Source organism: Panthera uncia, assembly GCF_023721935.1.
Source record: "Panthera uncia isolate 11264 chromosome A1 unlocalized genomic scaffold, Puncia_PCG_1.0 HiC_scaffold_16, whole genome shotgun sequence".
Taxonomy (NCBI): domain Eukaryota; kingdom Metazoa; phylum Chordata; class Mammalia; order Carnivora; family Felidae; genus Panthera; species Panthera uncia.
Window position 1 is genome coordinate 14,139,729 of NW_026057576.1, and position 27,223 is coordinate 14,166,951.

At 42.5% G+C, this 27,223-nt stretch overlaps 1 protein-coding gene across 2 annotated transcripts; it reads right to left on the reverse strand.

Annotated features, from left to right (window-relative positions):
- Nucleotides 1–251: 251 nt before the first annotated feature.
- LOC125933711 (serine/threonine-protein kinase DCLK1) lies at nucleotides 252–25,892 on the reverse strand. 2 transcript variants are annotated; one of them, XM_049646813.1, is made up of 4 exons: nucleotides 25,754–25,892; nucleotides 20,089–20,483; nucleotides 998–1,344; nucleotides 252–420 (listed from the first exon to the last, which is right to left on the reverse strand). In XM_049646813.1, the coding sequence occupies exons 2-4, from the start codon at nucleotides 20,462–20,464 to the stop codon at nucleotides 409–411; spliced, it is 735 nt and encodes a 244-aa protein (XP_049502770.1). In that variant the 5' UTR covers nucleotides 20,465–20,483; nucleotides 25,754–25,892; the 3' UTR covers nucleotides 252–408. The 2 variants fall into 2 exon arrangements, with proteins under 2 accessions (XP_049502770.1, XP_049502769.1); XM_049646812.1 differs by lacking the exon at nucleotides 252–420 and having other exon boundaries at nucleotides 437–1,344; nucleotides 25,754–25,890.
- Between the last annotated feature and the right edge of the window lie 1,331 nt (nucleotides 25,893–27,223).

Consider the following 27,223-nt stretch of genomic DNA (forward strand, 5'->3'; position numbering starts at 1 on the left):
TGACCTTTTATTTTTTTTTTAAAGATTAACCTTTTCATTTATGAATGTAGTTTGATTTTAATATGTACTCTACATACAAATCACTCAAATTACACCTCAAAATAATTTTTAAAAATCACCTGGACAGGTCCACATTAAAAACTAAATTTCAGGGAAAGATAGTGTGCTAAAAATTATAATCTTAAACAAAAGACATTCATAAACTCTGAATGACCAGCAAATCACACTATATATATATATATATATATATGTATATATATATTCAGCTCACTATCAGGATTCTGTCAAACCTTTATAAAAGTCCACACAAGACTTCTCTTTAAGTTCACATGAGCAACTCACATTTATACGTCCCCTCATCCAAGTCAACTGGTGTCCATTCCATAGCTAAAGAAACACCCCTCCTCTTCATTGTTGATTCTTAAATTATGTTTTCAATACAAGACGTATAATATTCTAGAAATATGCCTCTTAAAGCCATTCAGATGGAAGTATGTCATTCCTTTCATATGTACTTAAAAATCTATAAAATTTAAATAAATCTCACTAGCAAACATTAATGAGACATAAAGTATTCTTAGTATTATTTCAGCCAAAGAAAGGAAATAAGATTTTTTGCTAATGGTCAGAGTTTACATCTCAGTCATGCTTAAGGCTATAAGACATTACTACACGAAAAAAATTGAAAATAGACAGCTGAACAGCACCATTATGTTAAGCAATTAATATCTGGAAAAAAAAACCAGAAATCTGTTGAGTAACCATTTAAGCTTCAGAGAAAGATATTTTACTTTATGCTTATGGTTAATCCTGTCTACCTCTATCCTCAGTCTGGTTTGAGGCCAACAGCTATATATTTGCTGACTAAAGGACCCAACTCCCTCCACTTCAGTAAAATGCATGTTTCAGATCCCCTCCCCCCACCAAGGCACATGGATCCCCCAATTCCCTGGTTCTTCCCTGTGAAGTCAAGGTCATACCACAACAGCGTTCTTACCTGTTTCCCATCCAGGGTGTACAGGCGTTTCACCACTCCCGAGTCCAGCTTGATGGCATCAGTTATGTCAGTGAGAACCTGCTCAAAGGAATGTGCGGTTTTCTTGTTCAGCAGAATCCTGACGGCCTTCCGTGGCTTCACCCCACTTCTGATGATGGTGACCAGCTTGGGCCGAATGAAATCCTTATTCTCCCGCACCTCCGAAGGGCTCCCTTTGGCAGTGGCCAGTGAGGACACTGCCCGGGAAGCCGAGGTGGTCTTGACATTCACCGACCAGTTGGGGTTCACGTTCTTGGTGTACTCCAGTTTCTTGAAGGGCTCTATTGAGCCACACACATAGCTCTCTCCTAAGGAAGAGAGAAATATATTTACATTTACACCAGGGTAAACTCATTTCCTTTTTTCTAGTCTTTGATTTTTCCTTTTCTACTAGAACTGAGAAATACTTGTGACTTTTGAAGAATGGAAGCATGATTAACATTTAATGAAAAGAAACATTTTCTACTTCTAATCTGGCTCTGTTCAACAGCAGATTGATATCCTAGGAGGGAAAAAAATCATCATTCTTCCCTTACTTCATTTTCCAACTGCTGAAAGAAATACTGACACTGAATAAACCTCAGAAATAAATAAAACTGAATTCAAAACAAAGTATTCTCTAGGATTTGGGGTATTTATCCTTGCAGAAAACTTCAAAACCAGAGGTACCTACACTTAGTAATAATGTAAATAACATAATTTGAAAATGGAAAGTGGATCAGAAAACAGCTTATTAAAATAGCTACGTGATTCATTGTATGGTGACAGTTGCTAGATACGCTTGTGGTGAGCCTAACATAAGGTATGGAGAAGTTCAATCACTATGTTGTACACCTGAAAGTAATGTAACATTGTGTGTCAACTATACTCAAATTTAAAAATCTAAAAAAAAAAAAAAAAGCTATATAATTTATAAGTTTGATTGGAGTGTGTGCTAAGCATTTTGTAAAGTCAAGTAAAATTCTGAAAGCAAGTGAAGTAACTGTCACCAGCTAGCCCCCAAGACTTGACCTTTACTGCTCACCTTCTTGTACCCATCAACCTCTGTCCCATATTTTTCCTTAAGCTCTTCTTTCCAGGTAGCTCTTAACTCAGACGAAAGACCAGACGGGCATAGCAACCCTCAAGCAATAATGACTGCCTGTTCAAAAGCTCTAGTGGCCCAAACCACCCAGACCAGTTTGAGCTTAAACCCTAACTCAGGCTGTTGTGCAGGATGACCACGGAGTGACCAACAGTTACCTTTACCTCATTACAATGCTAAAAATCACAGCCAGAGGTGGAGACATAACAAGCAAACAAAACATATGAATAAAGAAGCATGGTCTGTCAACTGTGCCTGTTCCCCCCCACCTCCAAGTCCCTGTGTTTCCCCACCCCTACATGCTTAAACTTGGCTCCTTTCCCACCTGCGTTCCTTTAAAACTTTCCCTGGTTGTTAGGGGAGCCAGTCTGACGCCTTTGTTGTGACTGTGTCTCCCTTCAACTGCAGCTGTTGCCCCAATAAAGCCTTGCTTGTGCTTTTAAATTTTGGGTCCAGCCTCGTTTCTACCAGTGGTAGGTCCAGGGACCCGAGTCCAGAGTCCAGTAACATAACCACACTTCCTTTCCTCCCATCTACACACGGCCAAACACAGTGATCTACATACTCTAGGAAGGCCAATTCATATTTCTTTATAGGTAAAAGATCTTGAGAATGGTTAACTTATAAACTGTAGCTTCAGAAACTGACTCTAAAATAAATGTAACTATATAAGATGAATGAGGTCCAAGGATCTAATGAATAATACGGTGACTATAGGTTATAACACTATACTATAATTGAAATTTGCTAAGAGACTAGAATTTAAATGTTGTCACACACAAAAAAGATAAATATACAAGGCAATGAACGTGTTAGTTAACTAAATGGGGAGAATCTTTCACAATATATACATATATCAAATCATCATGAGGTATGCTTTAAATATCTTAACAATTTTGTCAATTATACCTCAATAAAGCAGGGTAAAAAAAAAGAAAAGAAATTAATTACATTATATTTTTATTAAAAATGACTCCTTAACAGAGAATGGTTTAATGAAAAGAATCAGATTATTAAGTAGATGTGGCTCACACAAAAAAGAAGTAACATATGTAACAAGTGATGATAAATCATTAAATGACTGATCCCATATATATACGTATATATATGTATATATGTATATATTTCATACATATATATATTTCATGAAGTTAGATCAAAGTATTTTGAAGTTAAAGATTTTATAATGGCTTTTTTGTGTGTTAGTAAGTCTTTGTAACAGAGAACAGTTAAAACGCTAAAAAGCCTTCATAAATGCAGGTAAAGTGACCTGGGACTAATCCTGCAACAGCCCATCTACTTTTATCTAAATCCTTGTCCTATTTTTAACTTACGAGTGCAAGCATCCAAGGCCACAGAATAAAGTATTCACATAAAAATAATGGAACCAGGGTTTCAAAAATAGAAAATCACAGTTATACATGTTATCAAACATTTACTCTGTAAGTGCTCTTAGAAAACACTCTAATGTGTGTTTATACATTATATCTCACTAGACGTACACCTAGTACAAATTTAGCAACCCCCTTTTCTATTCACCTTCACTGGTCCCAACTATGCTTTCCTCAAGGTTTATGTAGATACCAAAAACCTATGCGTGGGGGGTCGCAACAACAGTGGTGCTTTGTGGACAGACAGCACGAATGCTCCAATGGGAAACTGCAAGTCTGAGCTCTCAAGACCTGGCCTCTTCATGCACATGACCTGGGACAAGTCCCCTAGTCTTCTCAGTGGTAGTTTATCCATCCATCAGATGAAGGCTATTCTGGGGGCCACTGATCTCACCAGGCTGTGGTGAAGATCAAACGAGATAACAGAGGTCAAAGTGATCTCAAATACAAAACCACACAGGTGGACACCTGCTCTGGGGCTGCATTACCCTGACTGTGCAGTAAGCCTGAAACGAAAATTAAAAAACCAAAATTATTAGAAATCAGTGAGCGGGTCTTGTAAGGTGCTAATTGTTTCTAACTAGTTACCAGGAGACGTCACTTTGGCTCCATTTCAATGCGACGATGCCCCAAATGTTCCTCAACAAGGCACACACAGCCCAAAATACAGCAGGCAAAACCAGTCTGTCAGAATTCTGTGCTAATCAGAGATACGAAATTGTCTGATCATGTGTAAGTTTATACACTAAGCTAATAATTAAAATCAAAACAAAATGAGTAGTTGACACTCCAACAACAACAAACTTTTTAACCTTAAAAAATATATAATAAGAATAGGGAGGAATTTTAAAGTATTCACATTAACAATGTGGAGTGGGTTTGTTGAAAAAGAAAATAAACACTTTTTTTTTTTTACATCTCCTTAAAGAACATTGAAGAAATTTTAAAGCATGACAGCTTTGAGAAGGTAATGCTGATTTGGTTCAAGTAACAATGATGGGAAGAAACTTGTGTTAAATCTGTGCTGTCACTTGGACTCCTCTGTCTGGTTTACCACATTCAAAGACGGCAAAACAATCTTGGGGAAGGGTGTGAGACTCCAACAAAGAATAATCTTGTGCTACAAGGAAAGTAACTGCTGAAAGGAGAGACAGAGCTGGCCACCAAACCCAAGATCACACAATACTCAAACTGTCATTTAGAATCCACTACGCTATCCAGAGGGCGCCTGGGTGGCTGAGTTGGTTGAGTGTCCAACTCTTGGTTTCAGCTCAGGTCATGATCTGAGGGTCACGGGATCATGCCCCACACTGGGCTCCACATTGAGTGTTGAGCCTGGCTTGAGATTCTCTCTCTCCCTCTGCCCCTCTCCCCCACTCGTGCTCTCATTCTTAAATTAAAAAAAAATAAAAAAAGAAAGAATCTACTACCCTATTCAGGAATTCAGTAAGACAAGACGAGGTTTCCTTATGCTAAAATGCTTCTATAAAATTGTGCAAATATACTATTCGACCCCTCATTAAAAAAATTTTTTTTAACGTTTTATTTTTGACAGAGAGAGAGAGAGAGAGAGAGCACAGGGGAGGGGCAGACAGAGAAACAGAAATAGACTCTGTGCTGATGGCAGAGAGCCCGATGTGGGGCTGAGACTCACAAATGCTAAGACTGTGACCTGAGCAGACGTCGAATGCTTAACCAACTGAGAAGTCCAGATGCCTCGATTTGACCCCACATTTTGACCCCACATTTTGACTACGTTTCTTTTAATCATAATTCTGAATTTCTTCCCACCACGAGAGATACTGCCTCTGTCTTAATTTAAAGTTGATTTATTTTCTGATTTTGTTAGAAAATAACTTTTCAGTTTATGTGCTAGTATCATTGACAACCATAAAGCAGCAAGTGTAATTATTCTGAGTGGAAAGAATACATGGTCTTAATTTGGTTAAATAGCTCTGGGTATCCAGTGTTTAATCTCTCCCTAAATGGGGCCAAGACTGAAGAGATATGTATTATTCTTGATTAGAGAATCATCAATAGGTTTCATTCAAGTCCTAACAGAGGTATGAGTGGCAAAGGCCATTAAAAAATAAAAACATACAGTAAACCTCATAATTACTATAATAAACTTCCTATACACACAAAGCCATCTCAAAGTTTTATGGTGTAATTTATACTGCAAAAATAAAATAAAAGTTAATTTAGCAAAACCAAAGTATATTTGAGCAAAATGGCCTACTATTGTGATTTATAATAAAAAATATATACTTGGTCTTCAAACCATTTCTGGCACAGAGCTCCTAAAACCCTTGGAATTTCCTAAGTGATTAGAGAAATAAAGGCATCTTGATATGCATAAGGAGCCCCTTTCTACCACACCTGAATTTAGGTTAATGAGGAGACTTTGGGAAAGCAACTAACGATGGGTGACTGAAGCCGGGGGAACCAACAGTATGATTAGAGGGTAGGAATTTTCAGTCTCACCTCCCTGACCTTGGGGAGGGGAGGAGGGATAGTAGTTAAATCCAGTGATTGATTGATTGATTGACTGATTGATTTTTTTTTAAAGTTTACTTATTTATTTTGAAAGAGAAAGCGTGAGTGGGGGAGAGTGACAGAGTGGACAGAGAGGGAGAAAGAGGGAGAGAGAGAATCTCAAGCAGGCCCCATGCTGCCAGTGCAGAGCCAGACATGGAGCTCGATCCCACAAACTGTGATATCATGACCTGAGCCAAAATCAAGAGTCCAACGCTTAACCGACTGAGCCACCCGGGCACCCTAAATCCAGGGACTTAATCAACTGTGCCTATATAATGAAACATCCATAAAAACCCAAAAGGACAAGGTTCAGAGACCTTCCAGTTGGTGAACACATGAAGATTCAGTAGGAGTGGTGATCTCAGAGGCAGCATTTAAGCTCCAAGCTCTCTCCCTAATCCTTGCCCTATGTATCTCTTCCATCTGGCTATTCCTAAATTATAAGCTTTTATAATAAACTGGTAATCCAGTAAGTAAAATGTTCCCCTGAGGTCTGTGAGCCTCTCTAGCAAATTCATTGAATCAAAGCGGGGGTCCTAGGAACCTCTTCTCTGTTAGCCAATCCATCAGAGGCACAGGTGACAACCTGGATTTGATTGGTGGCTGAAAGGGGAGGGGGGTGGTAGAGACAGTCTCCTGGGACTAAGCCCTTAACCTTGGAATCTGATGCTATCTCTGGGTAGATAGTGTCAGAATTGCGTTGAATTGTAGGACATCCAGCTGCCATCACAGACAATTGCTTGGGTGTTTGGGGGAAACACACACACACACACACCAGAATCCGTGACCAGAATTTTATAACCCCAAATTTGCTTTGACAGTTTGGGATTATCACCTATAGGGAAGCTTAACAAGGATGGCAAGATGACAAAGATCACACACGGTTTAAAGGAAATGGTGTAACACCCTATTTAGAGGTAGAGCTGGGATTCCCGAACATGATGATTTGCTGGGTGGTTATCATACTGCTAGTTTTGTCCCAGTTTATTCAAGCCAAAAATCTTTGTGTTAAGACCGATTCTCAACTTAAAATGTAATGTTCTGGATGTCCAACACACCCCAACAGACAGCTAGAGCTGCAGAAGCAGCATCTGTCTGAATTGCTGTGGCATTTACAAAAGCCAAAACATATTTGCTTTTCAGCAAAGATAAAGAAGAAAAGAAAAAGTAAGGAAATAAAGCATGTGATTATCTTTGGAACTGACCAATGCCTACTGAAATATCAGAATATGGTAATTTCTTCCCTGAAATATTTAGGTACTTGGGGGATCTTGGAGAAATGGAATAATTTAGATTATTTTCAAGATACTAAAAGGTCTATGTTTTATTTGGTTTTCAAAAAAAATCACATATGCATTTGTAAATTTATTATATCGCTATTATACAAAGTATGGAAATAAATGTTCTCTAACAAAGTTTATTATTTAAAAATCTGCAAAGTCAATTCTACTTGGCCATTGGCTCCCATTATGAAAGTAAAGGATTTCCACTTAAAAGAAATAAACTAAGTCACTACTGAAAACTGCCAGTGATGTGGTACCCAGATTCCTAGTTGACCAGGCCTGTGATGAGTGAGCTAGGAAGGTGTCCCTCCACAAGATCCCATATTAGGAGATTCTAGAAGTTTGCTCTATTTCCCCCTACTGCTGGAGATTTTTCATGGGCTCAGAGTTGTGATTTGTAAATTTCATATGTGACATCACTTAAGCTCAGTGTGAAAATGGCCCAATCTCTGGTTGCTACCTCCTCTAGGACTTCTTTAAGTTCCAAAGGTGGTATATTTAAAAGTATCTTAAGTGAGAGATACCTATAAAAATTTAATTTTTCCAGAAAATAAAGTTTCTCATTATAAACTCTAGCAATTAAAATTTCTCTTGTGAATTATAGTAAAAACTGCAGAAGACTCAAATATATATTGAGACCTCGGAAAAGAAACTGAGTAAAATTACGTGAAAGCTATTATTTACATAATAAAATATAAAGTGCCTTCTGGATATTGTATTTTATGAGCCTATCTCAAATATACACAGCAACATTTCATCACCTTCCTAAAAGGCACTGGTTCAGGTAGACAATTTTGATAGCGCTATTAAAGGCAAGAGAAAAGATTCCCCAAAGGTACTTTGGGTCATTCTTCCATGGAAGTCACTCATAATATAATAGTACATAAAAATAAGCTTACAGAAAATAAAATTTGAATGTGTACATCAGGCCTATGGGAAATGTCAAGTTCTTAAATTCAAAGCAACAGAAAAATAACATAAAGAAAAAAGATTGAGAGATCCAAAATTTTACATTTACAACTGATATAAATGAAAAGTGGAAAAACTAAAATAAAAAAGAGAAAACAGACTAAGGATCTACACAGAACAACGGGTTACTATAATGTGCAAAGCTTATTATAATTCACAAAAATGTAAGGTACTAAAACATATGACAAAGGATAAAAACAAAATAAAATAGAAATAGAAAACACCACTAGGGACATTATAAATTGATAACCCTTTTTGAAAGCAACATGGCCACCTGTATTTGGAACCCCAAAAATATATATTCTCGTTGCTAAAAATTTCTCCTAAGCACATCACAGAGTAACAAATAACAAAATTGCAACAGATACGTACAGCACTTGCCATAAAAACTAAAAATTGGGGCGCCTGGGTGGCTCAGTCGGTTGAGCGGCCAACTTCGGCTCGGGTCATGATCTCGTGGTCCGTGAGTTCGAGCCCCGCGTCGGGCTCTGTGCTGACGGCTCGGAGCCTGGAGCCTGTTTCAGATTCTGTGTCTCCCTCTCTCTGCCCCTCCCCTGTTCATGCTCTGTCTCTCTCTGTCTCAAAAATAAATAAACGTTAAAAAAAATTTTTTTTTAAATAAAAAAAAAACTAAAAATTAAATACAAACCCCTAAGTCTTTAATAATAAGTACAAAATCTGAATTTGCCACTCTAGGGAGTGAAAACAATCCTAAGTCGTGAGCTTGTTTTCAAAAGAGCTTAGAAAACAAGATGTGTGGGGTGCCTGGGTGGTTCAGTCAGTTGAGCAGTTGAGTGTCTGATTTCGGCTCAGGTCATGATCTCGCAGTTCATGAGTTCGAACCCATGACAGCTCAGCTGACAGCTCAGCTTGGAGCCTGCTTCAGATTCTATGTCCCCTTCTCTTTCTGTCTCTCCCCTGCCCATATTCTGTCTGTCTGTCTGTCTGTCTGTCTGTCTGTCTCTCTCTCTCTAAGAATAAATAAAACATTAAAAAGAAGAAAAGAAAGCAAGATGTGTAGGGGCACTTGGGTGGCTCAATTAAGTGTCCGACTTCTGCTCAGGTCATGATCATGTGGTTCATGAGTTCAAGCCCTGCACTGGGTTCTCTGCTGTCAGCAAAGAGCCCGCATCAGATCCTCTCTCTCTCTCTCTCTCTCTCTCTCTGTCTCTCTCTCTGCCCATCCCTGACTTGCTGTCTCTCTCAAAATAAATAAATAAATAAACTTAAAAAAAATCTTAAAAAATGAAAAGAAAGCAAGATGTGTATGAAAAGATTTCACAAGGCAGTAAGTGATAATTGCTAAATACGTGGTCGAGGCAACCCTAACTCAGAAGAGAAAGAAATCACTTCTCGCTTCCCACTGAGTGACCAATAAAGAAGAAATGGAATTCATGGTGACCTCAGAAGTGGGGGTAAGATTTTCCATAGAGAAAAGAAAGAGGACAGCATCTCAGATAAAATAAAAATAATAATACGCTCTACTACACAGTACAGCCAAGGGATAGTCTGTGAGATATTAATATGTCTTTCTCAAAAGACCCAGGTTTCAGAAAGCTCCCATTGGTTTCAGCGTGAGGGAAGGGCTGGAGGTAGGACACAGGGAGAGAGAAGTCGAGAAAGCTACTATAACAGACCAGGAGAGGAGATGGAGAATTGACTTTACACCTCTGCACTGGGGGCAGAGAGAATCGGATGCAAGAGGAATACTTAGCAGATAGACTCGACTGACTAGACAGCAGAGACTGGCAACTGTCTGGATGTGGGACCCAAAGGAATCGGAGTCACATGATGAAAATGAAATGATAACATTGAAACTTCCATTTTGGTTGACTTCCCAAGTACCGCGATAGGTAAAATAAGAAGGGAACCAGGTTTGGACTCGATGCTAAGGAAAGAAATTCATTTGGTTGTGCACATACTAAATTTGGAGTTCCTAGGAGCCAACCAGTTGAAGATTTCCAGCAAGCAATTAGAAATATAAGCCTGGAGTTTGGAAGGAGACGCATGTGACAGCTGCAGAGATGGAACTGAAGAAAACGTTCCGGGAAACCATGCCCAGCTGGACAAGAAGAAACCCAGGGCAACAGCAGTCTTCAAAGAGTGCCCAGAAATGGAGGAGCCGCTGAAGGGAACAAAGACAAATCAGGTGTCTGGAGCCATGGAAACTGAAAGCTGGTGAGTGTGTGGCTGGAAAAGAACCAGACATCAGCATCCAATGCTCCAGGGACATCATTGAGGATAAGGATTCCTAAGAGATCACTGGCCTGGCCACTAAAAGGCCACATGTGGCCCTATAATGGCCACTTTCATTCGGTAGTGATGCTGGCTGCTTTCATTCATCCATTCATCCATCTATCCACCCATTCATTCTCTTTCCTCTTTCTTCCCATAATATATTGAGTACTTACAACTACCATGCTGGGCAGTAAGGACACCAATGGTTCCCTGAGTTCTTGAGACTTTGATATAAAATGAACAAGTATATTACAGTGTCATGATGTTAATTAAGGAGCTGAAGTATGATTGCAAGTTGAGGAAGTATAGACAGCATATACTAATATTTCTTAGCACAGAGCTCTGGGTTTGAGAGGCCAGAAAGACCAAGGCAAGAATGTTTGCGATTGTGGGAGATTTGTGCATCTGTCGGCTGAGGGATGAGGGTGGAGACACTATCGGCAGAACAGGTTATTTGAACGTCTGCCATGTAGCAGATCCTGCGCTAACCCATGCTATTTAACCTGCAATCCTCAACACAACCCTATGAGCGAAGTATTAGCACACCGCTTACCAGAGGGCACAATGAGGCACAGAGAGCTAGGCAGCTGGCTCAAGGTCACATGGCTGGCAAAGGTGGAGCCAGGGTTCAAGTCAGGTGGTCTGACTCCAGAACCATAACTTAACCACGACATCATTATGCACCCTCAGGAGGGCACCCATCTTACAGTCCTCGCAGGAGAAAAAGGGAAGCCGGGAGACAGCAGAGGACAAGCAAAGAACGCAGCCAAGCTCACTGCTGAGTGTACCAACGGGTAATAGGAGATACGGCCAGAAGAGAAGGAAGGGCAGGAGAAGGGCCACTGAGAGAAATACATGCAACATTGTGGGCTGTATTCCATACGTAAGTGGAGAGCCATTGTGAAGCAAAGGTATGGCACAAAGTGGTTTGTCTGTGGCCAGGTTTACATAGGCAGGAAAACTAGTTTAAAGACTATTGTATGGGACATATGCGTGTCCTAAAGGATTTGACCTAAGAGAGGCTACAGAATGGAAAAGCAAGAAGGTGCCTGAGTAGTTCAGTTGGTTAAGTGTCTGACTTCAGCTCAGGTCATGATCTCACAGATGGTTTGTGAGTTTGAGATCTGCATCAGGCTCTGCACAGACAGCACAAGCCTGCTTCGGATTCTCTGTCTCCCTCTCTCTCTCTGCCCCTCCTCTGCTCATGCTGTCTCTCTCTCTCTCTCTCTCTCTCTCTCTCTCTCAAAAATAAATAAACATTTAAAAAAAGGAATGGAAAAGCAGGGACAAATACAGATTCCATAAAGAAGACAAAAACATTGAAAAAGAAAAACTAAGACATGTATTTCTAGCTCAGAAGCCTATTGTAATAGCACAGGGAAGAGATGACAAGTTTCAAGTGGTAGGAATATGAGGAGTTATTATTTAATTTTTTAAATGTTTTTACATCTTTCAGATTTTCTACAATGCTCACTGTGTAAAAATGTATCACTCTGCCAGTAAAAAAAATAGTAATATTGTGATGAGGACTTGAAAACTATAATAATGATGGTGGAAAGGACAAACTGAAGAAACATCTTAAGCAAGATCAACAGAATTTAGTAACAGCTTGTATTTGAGGGTGAAGAAGAGAAGTCAAGGGGGATGTTAAGTTATACGGCAATACGATTTCACAAGATCCAGAATATGAGAAGAGGAATAAACTCTAGGTAATGGAAAAGAATGAGGTCACATTTATGCATGTTAAGTTTGAAAGGACTAAGGACAAGAGTATCAGTTAAATATATCCAGGTGCTGGGAGTGCAGAAGAAAGGTCTTATTATTATTTGGGAGAAATGGGCCTTAAGAGTGGTTAACATAATCAGACTTGATGACATCATAGTAGATCTAAAGACAAGTAAGTGTTGGTCATCTAAGGGTGAGAAAAGTAAAGAAGGAAATCGCAAATCACCATTAGAACATCACCACAACAATTACTGTAGACAAATCCACGAGTAAATGCCAAAATTCATGAGCAAAAGCTTAAGGAGAAGCAAGACATTCACGGAGCCTCAAACTTTCTCCCCCAAATATTTATTAGCTACAAAGGGAAAAATAGTAACTTTAGAGTGAAGGACACTGGCAAATACCACCTTAACCAACTTATGGTTAATCTCACCAGTAATAAGACACAGCAACATCTTGTACCCTGAAATGATGCACTGAAAGGAACACAGCATCATTTCTGTGGAATTCTTGCCACAAAGAGATAACTTGAATCTAATCATCAGCTAAACCCAAACTGAAGGATGTTCTACGAAATAACTGACCAAAATGGCCAAGTCATTAGAGACCAGGAAAGACTGAAGAACTGTCACAGCGTGGCAGAGATGAAGGAGAGGTGACAACTAAATGCAATGTGTGGGGCGCCTGGGTAGCTCAGTCGGTTAAGAGTCCGACTTCGGCTCGGGTCACGATCTTGCGGTCCGTGAGTTCGAGCCCCACATCAGGCTCTGGGCTGATGGCTCAGAGCCTGGAGCCTGCTTCCGATTCTGTGTCTCCCTCTCTCTCTGACCCTCCCCCGTTCATGCTCTGTCTCTCTCTGTCTCAAAAATAAATAAACTTAAAAAAAAAAAAATTTAAATGCAATGTGTGATTCTGGAACCAAAAATAAAAGGCCACTAGTGGAAAATTTGATGAAAGCTGAAAAAAGCCTGTAGTTTAGCTACTAGCATTGTTCCAAAGGTAATGGTACCATGGTTGTGTAAGATGTTCCATTATGGGAAGGGCATCTGGGAACTCCCTACCTTTATGACAATTGTATTAAGTCCACATTAATTTCAAAATAAAAACTTTTAAACATGAGTACGGTAGCCTAGAACAAGGTTAAATTGAACCTCTATCTCACACTAACATTTACTAATATGACATCCATTAGAATACTTTTTAAAATGAAAACGCAGGGCACCTGGGTAGCTCAGTGGGTTAAGCGTCCAACTCTTGATATTGGCTCAGGTCATTATCTCACAGTTCGTGAGTTTGAGCCCTGCGTCGGGATCTGCACTGACAGCACGGAGCCTGCTTGGGACTCTCTCTCTCCTTTTCTCTCTCTGGCTGCTTGCATGTGTTCTTTCTCTCTCTCTCAAAATAAATAAATAAATGTAAAAAATTTTTTTAATAAAATGAAAACATAAAAATACTAGAAGAAAATGAGGAAACTGGCTTGATAATTACAGAGTACAGAGAACCCAAAAGGCATGAAAATCAAGCCATGAATGAAAAGCCTGATACATTTGATCATTTCAGGTGTTTTTTTTTTCAATCTGCATGGCAAAAAAACACAGTAAACAATGTCACTAGATAAAGGACAATCTGGGAAAAATACTCTCAATAGATATCGCGAAGAGCTAGTATCTCTAAAAGGAAAAAGTCCAAAAAAATAAAAAAATAAAAAAATAAAAGGAAAAAGTCCTACAAGTCAGTAAAAAAAAGACCCCGATCTGGTAGGAAAATGGTCAAAAGCTATGAATAAAAGAAACAAATGCATTTTAATTATATGAAAAGATGAAAATTAAAACAATAGATACATGCTGTCGTCTTCATAAGAGTTGGCAAACAGCAAAATGTTACATGAAACATTGTCTTGTTGAGGGTATAGGAAGACAGCCACTCTCATATATTACTGGTAAGTGTGTAACTTGGTACCACATCTATGAAGAGGAATTTTGCAACAGCTCTTTAGACTTTAATACTTGTACCTCTCTATCCAGCTTGTACCTTTCTACTACTTCTGGGAATTTGTCCCACAAAGATTCTCCGACATGGATAGAAAACTTATACCTAAGGATATTCACTGCAAAACAAAGGATTGGTCACATCCTAAATGCCCATCAATAAAAGACTGGCTAAATAAATTAGGGCACAGTTGTATAAAGGAATACTATGAAGTCAGTAAAAAGAACATAGTAGTTCTAGATGTATGATATGAACTATTGTTAAGTGCACTGAGCAAGGAACAGAACTGGAAGCACAGTAAGTTACCTTCTGGACGAATGATAATGTATATCCTAACATGCACCGATATCTGAGATGATACTCCAAAATAAAAGCAAGGGGCGCCTGGGTGACTCGGGCGGTTAAGCATCCGACTTCGGCTCAAGTCACGATCTCACGGTTCATGGGTTTGAGCTCCACGTCGAGCTCTGTGCCGACAGCTCAGAGCCTGGAGCCTGCTTCGGATTCTGTCTCTCCCTCTCTCTCTGCCCCTCCCCTGCTTGTGCTCTCTGTGTGCGCGTCTCTCTCTCAAAAATAAATAAACATTAAAAAAAAAACTTTTAAACAATTAACAGTAACAAAAACTAGTAAACGGTTTGCTGTGGGGGAATTTGAGAGAGAGTATGTTTTCTAGCTCTTTAAGAATGAATTTCAAAAGTTTTAATATAGCAGGGAGAGGCGCAGATATAAGAAGCCAGTGAATTAGAGAAACAAAGAAATCAATAACACCACATCAAGGGAAATAAAAATCGCCAGGAGAGCTGGGTGACCGGAAATCGTGGTTAGAGATTCCCTAACTGTGGGGTGAAGTGTGGATTTATTCCTGAAAGGTCCATTCTGATGGAGACTTGGGAACATCTCTTACACAGCAGCTCCAGAGTCAGACAGTATCTAGGGTGAAGTATGGGGGTCAAGGTGTGTGACAGCTGAGAAAGAAGGGCACTCATTTCTTATACATACATATCTGCTGTACAAATTAACTTACTTCTATCCAAAGGACAACATACCTGAATAGTATTTATGTTAATGCTTAAAGGAAACATCTTGGCCTTCTTTTACCAACATGGACACAAGATGTTAAAAGAATGCTTATTTAAGACAGCAGAAAGATTCATGGTTGCCAGGGGTTAGGGAGGGTTGAAAAGATAGAGCACAGAGGATTTGTAGGGCAGTACAACTATTCTGCGTGATACTACGATGCTTCATACATGCCATTACCCCTTCGGCAAAATTCACGGAACACACACAATGCCAAGACTGAACTCCAATGTAAACTATGGACTTTTGATGATAATGATGTGTCTGTGTAGATTCATCAATTATAACAAGTGCGCCACTCCGATGACGACAGGGGACACTGTTCATGTGTCATGAGGGAGGGGTCTATGAGAAATATTTGTACCTTCTGCTCAATTTTGCTAAGAACCTAAAACTGCGCTGAAAGTAAAGCCTATTTAAAAGTAGGTGGGGTGGCTCAGTCCGCTGAGCGTCTGAGTCTTGATTTTGGCTCCAGTCATGATCTCAGGGTTCCTAAGCTCGAGCCCCACCTCGGGCACTGTACTAACAATGCAGAGCCTGCTAGGACTTCTCTCTCTCCTCCTCTCTCTAACCCTCCCCCACACAAGATCGCATGCTCTCTCTCTCTCAAAATAAATAAACAAACTTAAAAAAATAAAGTAGTGGGATGAGGCACTTGGGTGGCTCAGTCGGTTAAGTGTCTGACTTTGGCTCAGGTCATGATCTTGCAGTTTGTGGATTCAAGACCCCCATTGGGTTCTGTGCTGACAGCTTGGAGCCTAGAGCCTGCTTCAGATTCTGTGTCCCCCTCTCTCTTTTTGCCTCTCCTCCACTCGCACTCTGTCTCTCTCTCAAAAAAAAATAAGCAAACATTAAAAACATATTTTTTAAGTGGAGTGGATGGCTATCCCTCAACACATACATTACTGATGCTTGAGGGTCTCATAAAGAAAAGTATCAATCAGTTAATTCTTGGGATCTATACTACATCTTTCTTCTAATAATTTAAAGGTTTTAAATGTCATTCCTTCATTTATCTTCACAACATCTACACACCTATAGTGGAACATAAATAGTGTAAAATTTGGGGGAAAGAGGCAATATTGGGAATATGAGGCCAAGTTTCAAGGTAAACCACTTGCAGAAATAGGTCTGCAATTCAACTTTCCATATTAATTATCCTGACTTCTTCAATGTATTAAGGCCATTTGGAAGGCAAACAACTAAAATTGCCATCCATTGTCTGCTCTTACATATGTGTGTGCATGTGTGTGTGTGTGTGTGTGTGTGTGTGTATTCATCCATGCATAGACAGACACACCTATAATCATACATAAACACACATACACACTCATCCATTTATACTTCAGGCAAAGAATCAGCTCTGTTGATACTCTTAGAACAAATTTAGGCATAATCATCTGTGTATAATAATAATTTAAAAACAGTGCAGGGGCGCCTGGGTGGCTCAGTCAATTAAGCATCTTTGGCTCAGGTCATGATCTCACAGTTCTTGAGTTTGAGCCCTGGATCAGGCTCTCTCTCTCTGACAGCACAAAGCCCATTTCAGAACCTCTGTCCACCTCTCACACTGCCCCTCCCCCGCCTGTGCTCTGTCTCTCAAAATAAATAAATAAACTTAAAAAATAAAAACAAAAACAGTGCAAGTGACCCTGAGACTGTTAGAAATAAAGAAACTCACATATGTCATTGTAATTCAGAATTTTTAGTATGAGATGAGAAAGAACAGACTTAAAAAAAAAAACAATTAGAAGTCAAATACACTTGTCACTGCATCCACTAAAAGGATTTAATTTAAAACTCAAACATCAGCATATTGGAAGGGGAAATGAGAAGCTAATAACATGCATTGACGTTTACATAAAATTAGTATGTAAAGTGAGAGATATGAACCTAATGATGAATATGAAGTAACGGTTTGCATTTTAACAGACTAAGCAAAAATGTAATTGACAAAGAGGCCAATCTAAATGAATTTCCAGCTACTTCAACACTGAGTGCAGCTGCATGCTGGCAGTATTATAAATGAGGAAAAAAAAGTCTGTTTAAACTGGATTTTTAAAAAATGCAGCCAATATGTGAACTTACACACTGTACCGAAGTTATCATTCATTCAATCAGAAAAAGGAATTTTTTCCCAACAAGTAAATTTTTAACATCAGAATAGTCAATCTGCAGTTGCTTTATATCGATTGAAGAGAAGAGTATTTGGAGGTAAGTGAAAATACTAAAGTGTTGCTGGGAGCTGTATTTGTCATTCCTGGAATTAAGTCAAGGTTAAAAACATTTGTTTTCAAGAAAAATCTAATACTATAAAATTTCATTTGAAAGCCACTAAGAATACCCCACTTGGTATCTCATTTGTGGCAGTTATGAGCTCAAGCTCAGGCACCAGCTATCCCGGGTTCAAATCCTAACTCTACCATTTCTTGCTGTGTGACCTTGAGCAGCTCACTTAACCACACCGTGCCTCACTTCCCTCATCTTAGTAGAAGGATGGTAACAGTGCCTAGCTCCTGGGATCACTGTGAAAATTAAATGTATTCATATATGCAAGACAGACGCTCCAGAACTGTGAGCGGTCATTACTTACTCTCAGGATAGCAGTCTCTTAGAAAGGGCATTCTTGTGTTAAAAAAAACTGACAAAGAAGATGATGGCGAGCATTCCATGATCTTCCTGGTCCTTGTACGTAAAGAACTGTTGGTTCCCATCTCTCACACCTTCTCCTCGGTGGATGGGAATCACAGGAATATCTGTGGCCACTTCTCAGTAAAGATCAATTCTGGGTGGGAAACTGACTGAAATACACCTCCCCCACCCCACAGCTGCTGCACAAGGGACTCTAGACCCAGTGAGGAGCCAAGCCCGGCTGTCTTAAAATGTGTTTCGAGATGTTGGCATATTTTCTCTGTATTACCATCGGTCCTCAAAGGGGTGGTTTGATGACTGATCATGCACCTGACTTTGCATTTCACCTTTATCCAGATCCTTCAGAATAGTCCACCAAATGTTTTATTTAACCCCGTATTTTCCAAGGTCAGGAAAAGGACAGGGCACAAAAATCAAAGCTGATGCACAAAGATTTCACGTTCATTCTTCCCCTTTAATTTACTGAAAGTGCCAGCTTCTGAATAGAAGGAAGAAGGCCAAGTCTACAGGCATCTTGGCAGGGTGACGAGTCACTGAAAAGAGATGTGAATTCCCACATAATAAACACACCAAACCCAGGCTCTCCACACCCTCTCAAGTCCAGTCGTACTGCGACTGGACTGGCACCCCTGCCAGCAGATCAAGGGAAGGAAAACGGGAGGAAGACACAAGACGCCCTCAGCCTTAAAACACATACAAACTCTGGTTCCAGAGGAGGGCAAGAGGGCGTGCCTGTGTGCCATTAAGGGGACAGGGGCCCCAAACCCCCAGCTACCTGCACAAGAGAGGGAGGGTATTATGTGCATGGCATTCCTCCAGGATCCAGTACCGGGCAGACATATCTGGAGTAGAGATGAGCTCAGGGTGAAGTCAAGCACTTCCAAACCTCTAAATTTCCTTTCCCGTCTTCCTCTGTGCTGAGGGCTACTTCATCACGACCCTGACAACTCAGACTTAGGAATTCCCACTCTCCAGAGATCAGCCCAGCCTCGTTTACACCTTAGCATGAATGTAACCCGTTATTTCTCTCCAAGTCATTTTACTTGGTTTGTGATTTCTTTTTTTTTTTTTTTTAGTGTTTATTTATTTTTGAGAGAGAGAGAGAGACAGACAGAGCATGAGCGGAAAAGGAGCAGAAAGAGAGGGAGACACAGGATCCAAAGCAGGCTCCAGGCTCTGAGCCGTCAGCACAGAGCCCGACACAGCGCTTGAACTCACAAATGGGGAGATCGTGACCTGAGCCAAAGCCGGAAGCTTAACCAACTGAACCACCCAGGGGCTTCTTTGCTTGTGATTTCTAAGGTGACTATAGGCTTTCTGTGCCACTCCCGTGGCGTTGGGACTGAAGCGAGTGTACCCATTCTGCTTGCACAACACACCACACCTCATCCAGGGACTAAGACAGTCTCATTTCCACATGAAATGTCTAAAACAGATAATTACTGTTAGCCTAAATTCAACTTTAAGAAACAATAAACTGAACAGATTCATTCCTTTATATTCTCAGGTACCCCAGAAAGACGAGAATCCTTTAAACTCAAAAGGAAGCACCATATGAGAAAGAGATGCCAGAAAACGTAATTTTTCGTCCAGTATCAACACTACCTTACCATGTGACCATAGACATGTCACTCGAATTTTCTAGGCCTCAGTCTCCAGTGACAGAATTAATGGGCTTGCTACCTACATAAGGTTCCCTTCTACTCAAAACTTTCACGATCCATTAGGTATTTTCAGTTCAAGTAATTTCAGACAGCAAAAGTCATTTGCATCTAGAAATGAATACGAACGATGTGATTAAAGATATAAAAACAGGCTTTTAAAATTAATGTAGCATGGGTATGAGAAAAAAAACAGAATGCAGGAGAATTAAGACACCTTTTCCCTCAGTCCATCGTTATAAGGAGCCTGACCTAATAACATTAGCGGGGTTTTTTTTTCTTCCTTTTTCCACTACAGTACAGCAAAGTGAACTCCCAGATCTGTGAACCATAAGGGTCGGAGCTGAATGAGGCTGATGTGTCTTAGCGATCAAGTGCAGGTGCCTAGAACAATGCAGAAACCCGAGAAAGCATCCTCTAGGGTCCCTTGGGAGTTCCCGCTCACCTTCCACCAGTTGGTCCAGGCTGGAAATCTTCTTGAGCCCATCAATGGTGTAGATCGTTCTCACTCCCTGGGGCAAATTCACGTTATCCGACAGAGTTCGGGTCAAGTCAGCCAGCAGGGCCTCAAAGGATCGGAAGCGGTCTGGAGAGATGGCATACACTATCCCTTTGAAGTATCGATCTCCGTTTCGATAGAAACGAACTTTCTTGGCCTTCTTCTCAGAGCTGAGGGTCTGCAGTGTGCGGGTTCGGTAGAAGCTGCAGTGGGCGCTGTGCGTTGGGCTCGGCAGCCCATTCACCCGCGACCCTCTGCTGTATCTCTGCGCCTTGTCCCGCTCATCAAAGTGCTCCAGCTCCATATCTCTGCCGAAGGACATGATGGAGTTAAAGTGGAACCTAGGAGGCACAGAAGGAAAAAAAAAAAAAAAACAGAGACACATACTGATGTTATTTTAAGACCATGATTTGAAAGGCTCAGCTCCAGAGCAGCTGGTGGAAATATCGCTGCAGTTGATATATTTAATATGAGTTATCAAGTTGGAAGAGAAGGAAGACAACGAAGAAGTAGAAGACGCAGCCTCTGCGGAAACAGCTTATTAATCAACCCCAGGTTCATTAGAAACAGCTCCTATGTATTGACCACCTATTGGGTTCTGGACAGCTGTTATTTCCAAGTCACAACAAACCCTTCCAAGGACTATTATCTGTAGATGAATAAAATGAGGCACAGAAAAATGTCTTCAGGTCCTACAGTTGGGAAATGCTTGAACCAAGACCTCCCACCCACATTTGCTGGGCTACAAAGCCCAAACCTCCCTACCGTGTGCTCACTCTGGTGGGAGAGGGAAGATAAGCTTTCATATTACATAGGGCTAAAGATAGTAGTGGTGGTGGGCCAGGAAACAAAAGAGGCGGTCAGCATTTAACAGTCACATTAGAAACTTCTCATGCAGCTTTGCACTCCCCCTGGCCAGGTGGAGAGCAAACTGAATCAATCCCTGGGTTCTAACAACTGAAGATTTTCCAACACATTCATATATTAGATAGCAGCGTTTTCTAAAAGTGATTTCACCGTAACTCCTTTACTGACATTTAGTGCTTCAGATAAGTTGGGTTAAAAAAAAGAAGAAAAAGGAGGAGGAGGAAGAGAAGAAGAGGAAAAAGAAGAACAAGAAGGGAGAAAAGTTACTTCTTGGGAGGGCTCTGCCTCTCCTTCCACTTCGTCTTTGCCGCTGAGAGAACAGGAGCTTAGAGATGCTGAGCAAGTACATTCCTCAAGGTGACACAGCTAGTCCAGGACCAAGTCTGGATCAACATCTTTACGCCTCACTTCCTCAACGACACATAGGGAAGCTAATCATACCTACCTTAAGTATTAATACCTGAAGCACTTGGGAGAGTGTCTAGCATGTGATAAGTATTAATGTTGTTCATTAATAAAATCTGCTTTTCTCTTAACTCTGTCACAGAAACAACTAGTAGGAAAAGAATCTCCCCCTTTTCTGGTAAGGAAAAGCTCCTTATGGGTCTGCCTGATTTTCACCTTATGACCTTCTGAAAGGTATATGCTTGTACCCTCATGGTCCCCATTTTACTTTCTTTTTTTTTTTAATTTTTTTAATGTTTATTTATTTTTGAGACAGAGAAAGACAGCACGAGCAGGGGAGGGGCAGAAAGAGAGGGAGACACAGAATCTGAAGCAGCTCCAGGCTCTGAGCTATCAGCACAGAGCCCGACACAGGGGACAAACCCATGAACCGCTAGATCATGACCTGAGCCAAAGTTGGACCCTTAACTGACTGAGCCACCCAGGTGCCCCTTGTCCCCGTATTACTTTCTATGGAGCCCTGTCATCAGCAAGCTGCCTGTGGGATCAATTCATCCTTGCTAAGAGGTTAGCTGATAAAGGCCTGTGGCCTAACCTTGCAGGGGATCCATATTTTAACAGAATGATCTAGAAAGCATTCAGAAGAAAGTTTTGATGACAAAATTTCAGGCATGATGAAACACAATATAAGGGAAAGGGAAACTCTGGGGCAAGAACCTTAGGAGTGCTCCCCAAATCCCACCAAATAGACAAGGTTGCCTTTCTGAAGGTCAATCCAGCCTCCCTGACCTTTCCTCGACCCTCAGTAAACTAACCTCTGGTCTATTCAGAGTGGCTAAAAATTCATGTTTAAAAGTACTGCTAGGGATTGTGCACTCCTGAAATGAAGTGGAAAAAGCTAATGTTTATTGAATGTCTATGATGTGGCTGACACTATTATTCAGCAATCAATTATTGTGTAATCTGCTAAAAATTCCCTTCTAAACCTCACAATAATCCATTGAGGTCAGTAATATTATTACGATTGAAGGTGAGGATAGGATATATATATCCAGGGTCCCAGAGTTATCATAATTGAGGGAGTTGGGATTTGAACCTGGGTTTACTCTGACTCGGAAGCTGGCACTCCCTCCTTTCTACCCCATGTGATAGGTCTTCAAGGCCAGACTCCCTGAGATCCTCCCTAGATCCATTTATCCATGTAAAGTAGGGGTTTTTTTTAAATAGCCCTGTGACCTTGGGGAGGTCACTCTGCGGAAGGCCCCATCTCCACACAGAGTGGGTAGTGGTCACCTGGCCTCTATTCACTTGCTCAGGATTCCATTGCTGACCCCAATGGGGGCCAGGGTGTGATTCAAACCTGGACTGATGAGCAGTTCAGTATATTTTTTCCTACAAATATGAAAAAAACTACCTCAGGCCTCTTAATAACTCATAATAGTCTAAATTTGTATCTTCCAGAAAAAGTTATAGCATACGTAGGTAGATACGAATCAGTTTCATTGATTTCGAAGTTGGATAACTTTGAAACAGTGATCACTTGATATCTAGTTCTTCAGGCAACTATTAACTGAGTAACAGAACCAATACTTTGTCCATGGTATCACAACTGCTCCTACTGTTTGCTCTCTTCTCAAAAGGAGCTCTTTTGTCTTCCCAAAAGGGGTGTTTGTATGGGGGGAGGGGACAATGGGGTACCATGCTAACTCACTAAGCTCTTCAAACTTCATATATTATAGAGGCCAATTTGGCTTTTGAAGTCTCTGTTTTACTCGTTTCTTTCTTTATTTTTCAATTTTTTTAAAGTTAGAGCAAGAGAGGGGCACCTGGGTGGCTCAGTCGGTTAAGCGTCTGACTTCAGCTCAAGTCATGATCTCGCAGCTTGTGAGTTCGAGCCCCGCGTCGGGCTCTGTGCTGACAGCTCAGAGCGTGGAGCCTGCTTTAGATTCTGTGTTTCCCTCTCTCTCTGCCCCGTCCCTGCTCATGCTCTGTGTCTCTCTGTCTCTCAATAGTAAATAAATGTTAAAAAAAAAAAAAATTTAAAAAAAAGTTAGAGCAAGAGAGAGAGTGGGGGAGGGGCAGAAAGAGGAGGGAGAATCACAAGTGGGCTCCATGCTGTCAGCACGGAGCCCAATGTGGGGCTCAAACTCACAAACCGTGAGATCATGACCTGAGCCGAAGTTGGACACAACCAACTGAGCCACCCAGCTGCCCCTATTTTCAAAGGCAGTAATCAATCTTCCAACCCTAGAGGTTTCCTCACAAATCTATATAAACCAAAAGACAACAAGCAGGACCATAGCGAAGGTTGACACAATTGTGTCACCAGTGTGCTGATGTAGTCTGAAGGGGCTTTAATCTAGTGATTCACAATTTGCAAAAGCCAAATAATTTGGCAACTGATGGAAATCCCTAGAGGAATCAGAAATAGAAAAAATTAAAATGGAAAAAAAAGTTGATTTTATTTGTCTGTTTCCTCAAACTTGATCATACATTCAACCAGGACAAGTACCACATCTTTGACTTCCTTTCACTGAGCCTGCCCAAAAGTCAGCAATGATGTTGCCGACAAAGAAAAACCGCACTCAGAGTGAAATCATTTTCAAGGCTACAGCTACCACTAACTGGATGGCAAAAACCACACTACACACTAATGTTCCAATAATCACGTGCGGCATCAAAAGAGGTGTTCCTTCTCCTGTCTTGGCTGCCTCAGCTCTTTAACTGGCTTAGTCATATATTTGAACCAAGGGGTCCTGAAGAAGAGTCACTGGGCTTCCACAGGTTCTTGCTTTCTGCACAGGAAGACTGCCAAAGCACAGAGACACAGGTTCACAGACCGTAGGTGGCTAGAGGCCTGGGTACACATGTGTCACGGTACCAAGAAGGGAAACCACACCGCCCTGGCCACAGAGATCATAGACACTTGGGAGGGGAAAGACGGGGCCCGGCTCTTCTCAGAGATATTCTATAAACACTGCCATCCCAAGAAATCAGCACCCTCAATTGTCTTCTGTGGGATTTCTCACCATTTTGAGGAAACTCTGTGTTCCTCCTTCTCTAGAGGAGGACATGAGTTTCCGTTTCAGAGATTTCCACAAACACACACACCCCCACCCCAAGATATAATTCGGCATAAAGGTGACCACATCTAAATAGATGCTGGACCTGTAAGTCCCAAGGCATATTTTGCCAGTGGGCTTAGGATGCAGGTGGATGGGCAGGTATGGAATAAGAGGCACACACATACCTTCAGAGTACACGCATCATGCTGGACACAGATCGCACAGGATGTGTGCCAATCTTTTATAATGTTCCTGCATATGACCCCTCTCGAAATCCCTTCTCAATGGCCTTCATGTGACATTTCACACCTAAAAGACTGTCCTACTTTCCTTTCCAGTGGAAAGGTGATATATTTAGGAACATTCATAAAGCCTATTCACGAAACACCCTGCAGTGTGGCCGCTGAACGCGTGTGCACCATAATCTGGACACACACTCACAGGTGTGGAGAGGGAGCCGGTTTGAATGAAACCTTTCATTTGCTCCATCTCTTACAAGCATTTCCTTGCTAAATCCAGCAGTGATTCCGCGCAAACCTGGTTTTCAAAAGCAGCCTCTTTTGTGGGGCAATGCAGGGCTGTGCGTGCGCTCCCGCTAGGAGGAGAATGCCATTTCCTCTCCGCATGCTTTTAGCACTGCAGGTACTAATTTCTACAGGAGGCAGGCTCGCTGTCCCCGAAGGAACTTGAGACCCTGTAAATGTACTCGCAACACCCACACTGCAGCCACCCACCACGCACAGATCGCCCCATCTTCAAGCACACAACCCTCCCGGGCACACGGGAAAGCACACACACAATAAGAGGCCTGGCCAGGCCACTCCTTCTAGGCGCAGACTTGGTCTTCGCTCGGCGGCCAGTTCTGACAATGACAAACACCTCGCCCAGCTCCTCCGCCCTGGCTCTCCATCTCCACTAACAACGTGGCGAAAAGCCTGGCGGGGGGGGGGGGGGGGGGGGGGAGAGCTCGCCCTACTCCCCATTTTAAGCCCGGTGGCACCAGACAAAAGAGGCAGGTGCCAGCAGCCCCGGAGCCGCCCCTACAAACCGTCCCCGGCCGGGGCCAGTCTGGCCAGGGCAGGGCAGCGCCTTTCGAGGAACTGCGGGCGGGGTGGCGGCGGCGGGCCGAGGGGGGCGCCCGCCCTGCCCTCCAAGCCCCGGGCTACCTCGGCGCCCCGCGGCTGCAGGAAGAGCAGGCGCCGCGAGCCCCCGGCGGGGGGCCCCCGGCCAACCCTGCCAGCGGCTCCCTTCCCCAGCAAAGGCAAACCACGCACCGGTCCGCGGAGAGACGCCGCCGGGGGTCTTTGTGGCCGCGCTCGGGGCCGCCTCCTGGTGCTGTCCTCACCCGGCTGGGCGCGGCCGGGGCTGCGGGGCTGCGGGGCGGCGGCGGGGCCGGGACTGGGCTGCAGCAGCTGCTGGAGCGCGGACGTCTCGGCTGCAGCCGCTAGCGCAGGGATGTGCCTCGGCCGGTTCTCATTGAAATGCGGCGCTTCGCACAGCCTCGCTCCAGCCTCTCTCCGGAGGAGGGCGGCGGCGGCGGGCGCGCTCCCTTTTCTTGTGGCTCACTGGCTCACACGCCCTCCCCGCTCCGTCCTTCCCCTCCTCCGCGTGCGCGCTCCGGCGCCCCCGCCCTTCTTGGCCGGGCGCACCCACCACGGCTGCGCCCGGGGTCCGCCCCCTCCCCGCGCCCTCTTTGACCGCAGCGACCTCGGTGCAGCTGGCTTGAACAAACCCCCAGACCTCCCCCATTCCTTGGGAGTGGTGGTGTGGAGATAGGGGAAGATCGGATGGGGGTCTGGGGACAGAGGAAGAGAACGTGGAAGGGGCCAGGTCTGAGCCAGGAAAAGTGCGAGATGGAGAGGTGAGGGGTGGAGAGGTGAGAGGTGGCGCAGCGGTGAGGCCCCCTCCCTCAGGGGAGACAAGGGAAACAGTTACTTCCTCCTCCCCCACCCCCGCACACACAGCCCCCCACACATACTTCATGATTTAACACTTGCCAGGATTATGGGAACCAGCGTGATCCACTCTCATCCCTCTTGTCCGAAAGGCATCCATGCACCTCCTCCAGGGAGGACCTACCCCCTACTCTCCCAATCTACACACTGTAGTAGTCCCTTTATTGGGAAGGGCCAGATCTGTTCACAGACCCCACCAGTCATCTCCATTTGACCCCAGGACTTGAGTCACCCTTAAAATAGTGAACTCTGCTTAGAGCCGAAAATGTCACACTGGGCGCTTGATAACTTAAAGGCCAGGTTTCACTACTGGAGATCTGGGAGTTGCCAAAGCTAGCGGTCAGCACTGGAAAGCCCCATTAGCTCACCACAAGCCTTCCCTCCCGGGCAGGAATGTTCTCAGAACCCAGGCTGTTCACAGCTTCCTCCAGTGTTTGCACAAAAGCCCAGGGAGTGGGAACAGGTTGCTGACTTGTGAAACCTTAGCCTGCTTCACTGGGCAGCCTAAATTTTGGTCCAGTTAATCTCCTTCAGTCAAGTTTCTTGGGACATGTATCTGTCCCACATATGCACACATGTGTATTTTTCTCTCTTCGGCATGAAACTTTCCGTGGAAAATCAAAATTTTATTTTTCTCTTACCCAGTGAGCCCAGTTACAGATTTGACTTCTTATTAATAAGAGCTAATCTGAAATATTTTCAAAGTATTATGTAAATACTAAATAATTACCATTTGTTATAAAACGCCACTCAAATGAGATACATGTTGCATATTCAACAAGTTGCTGC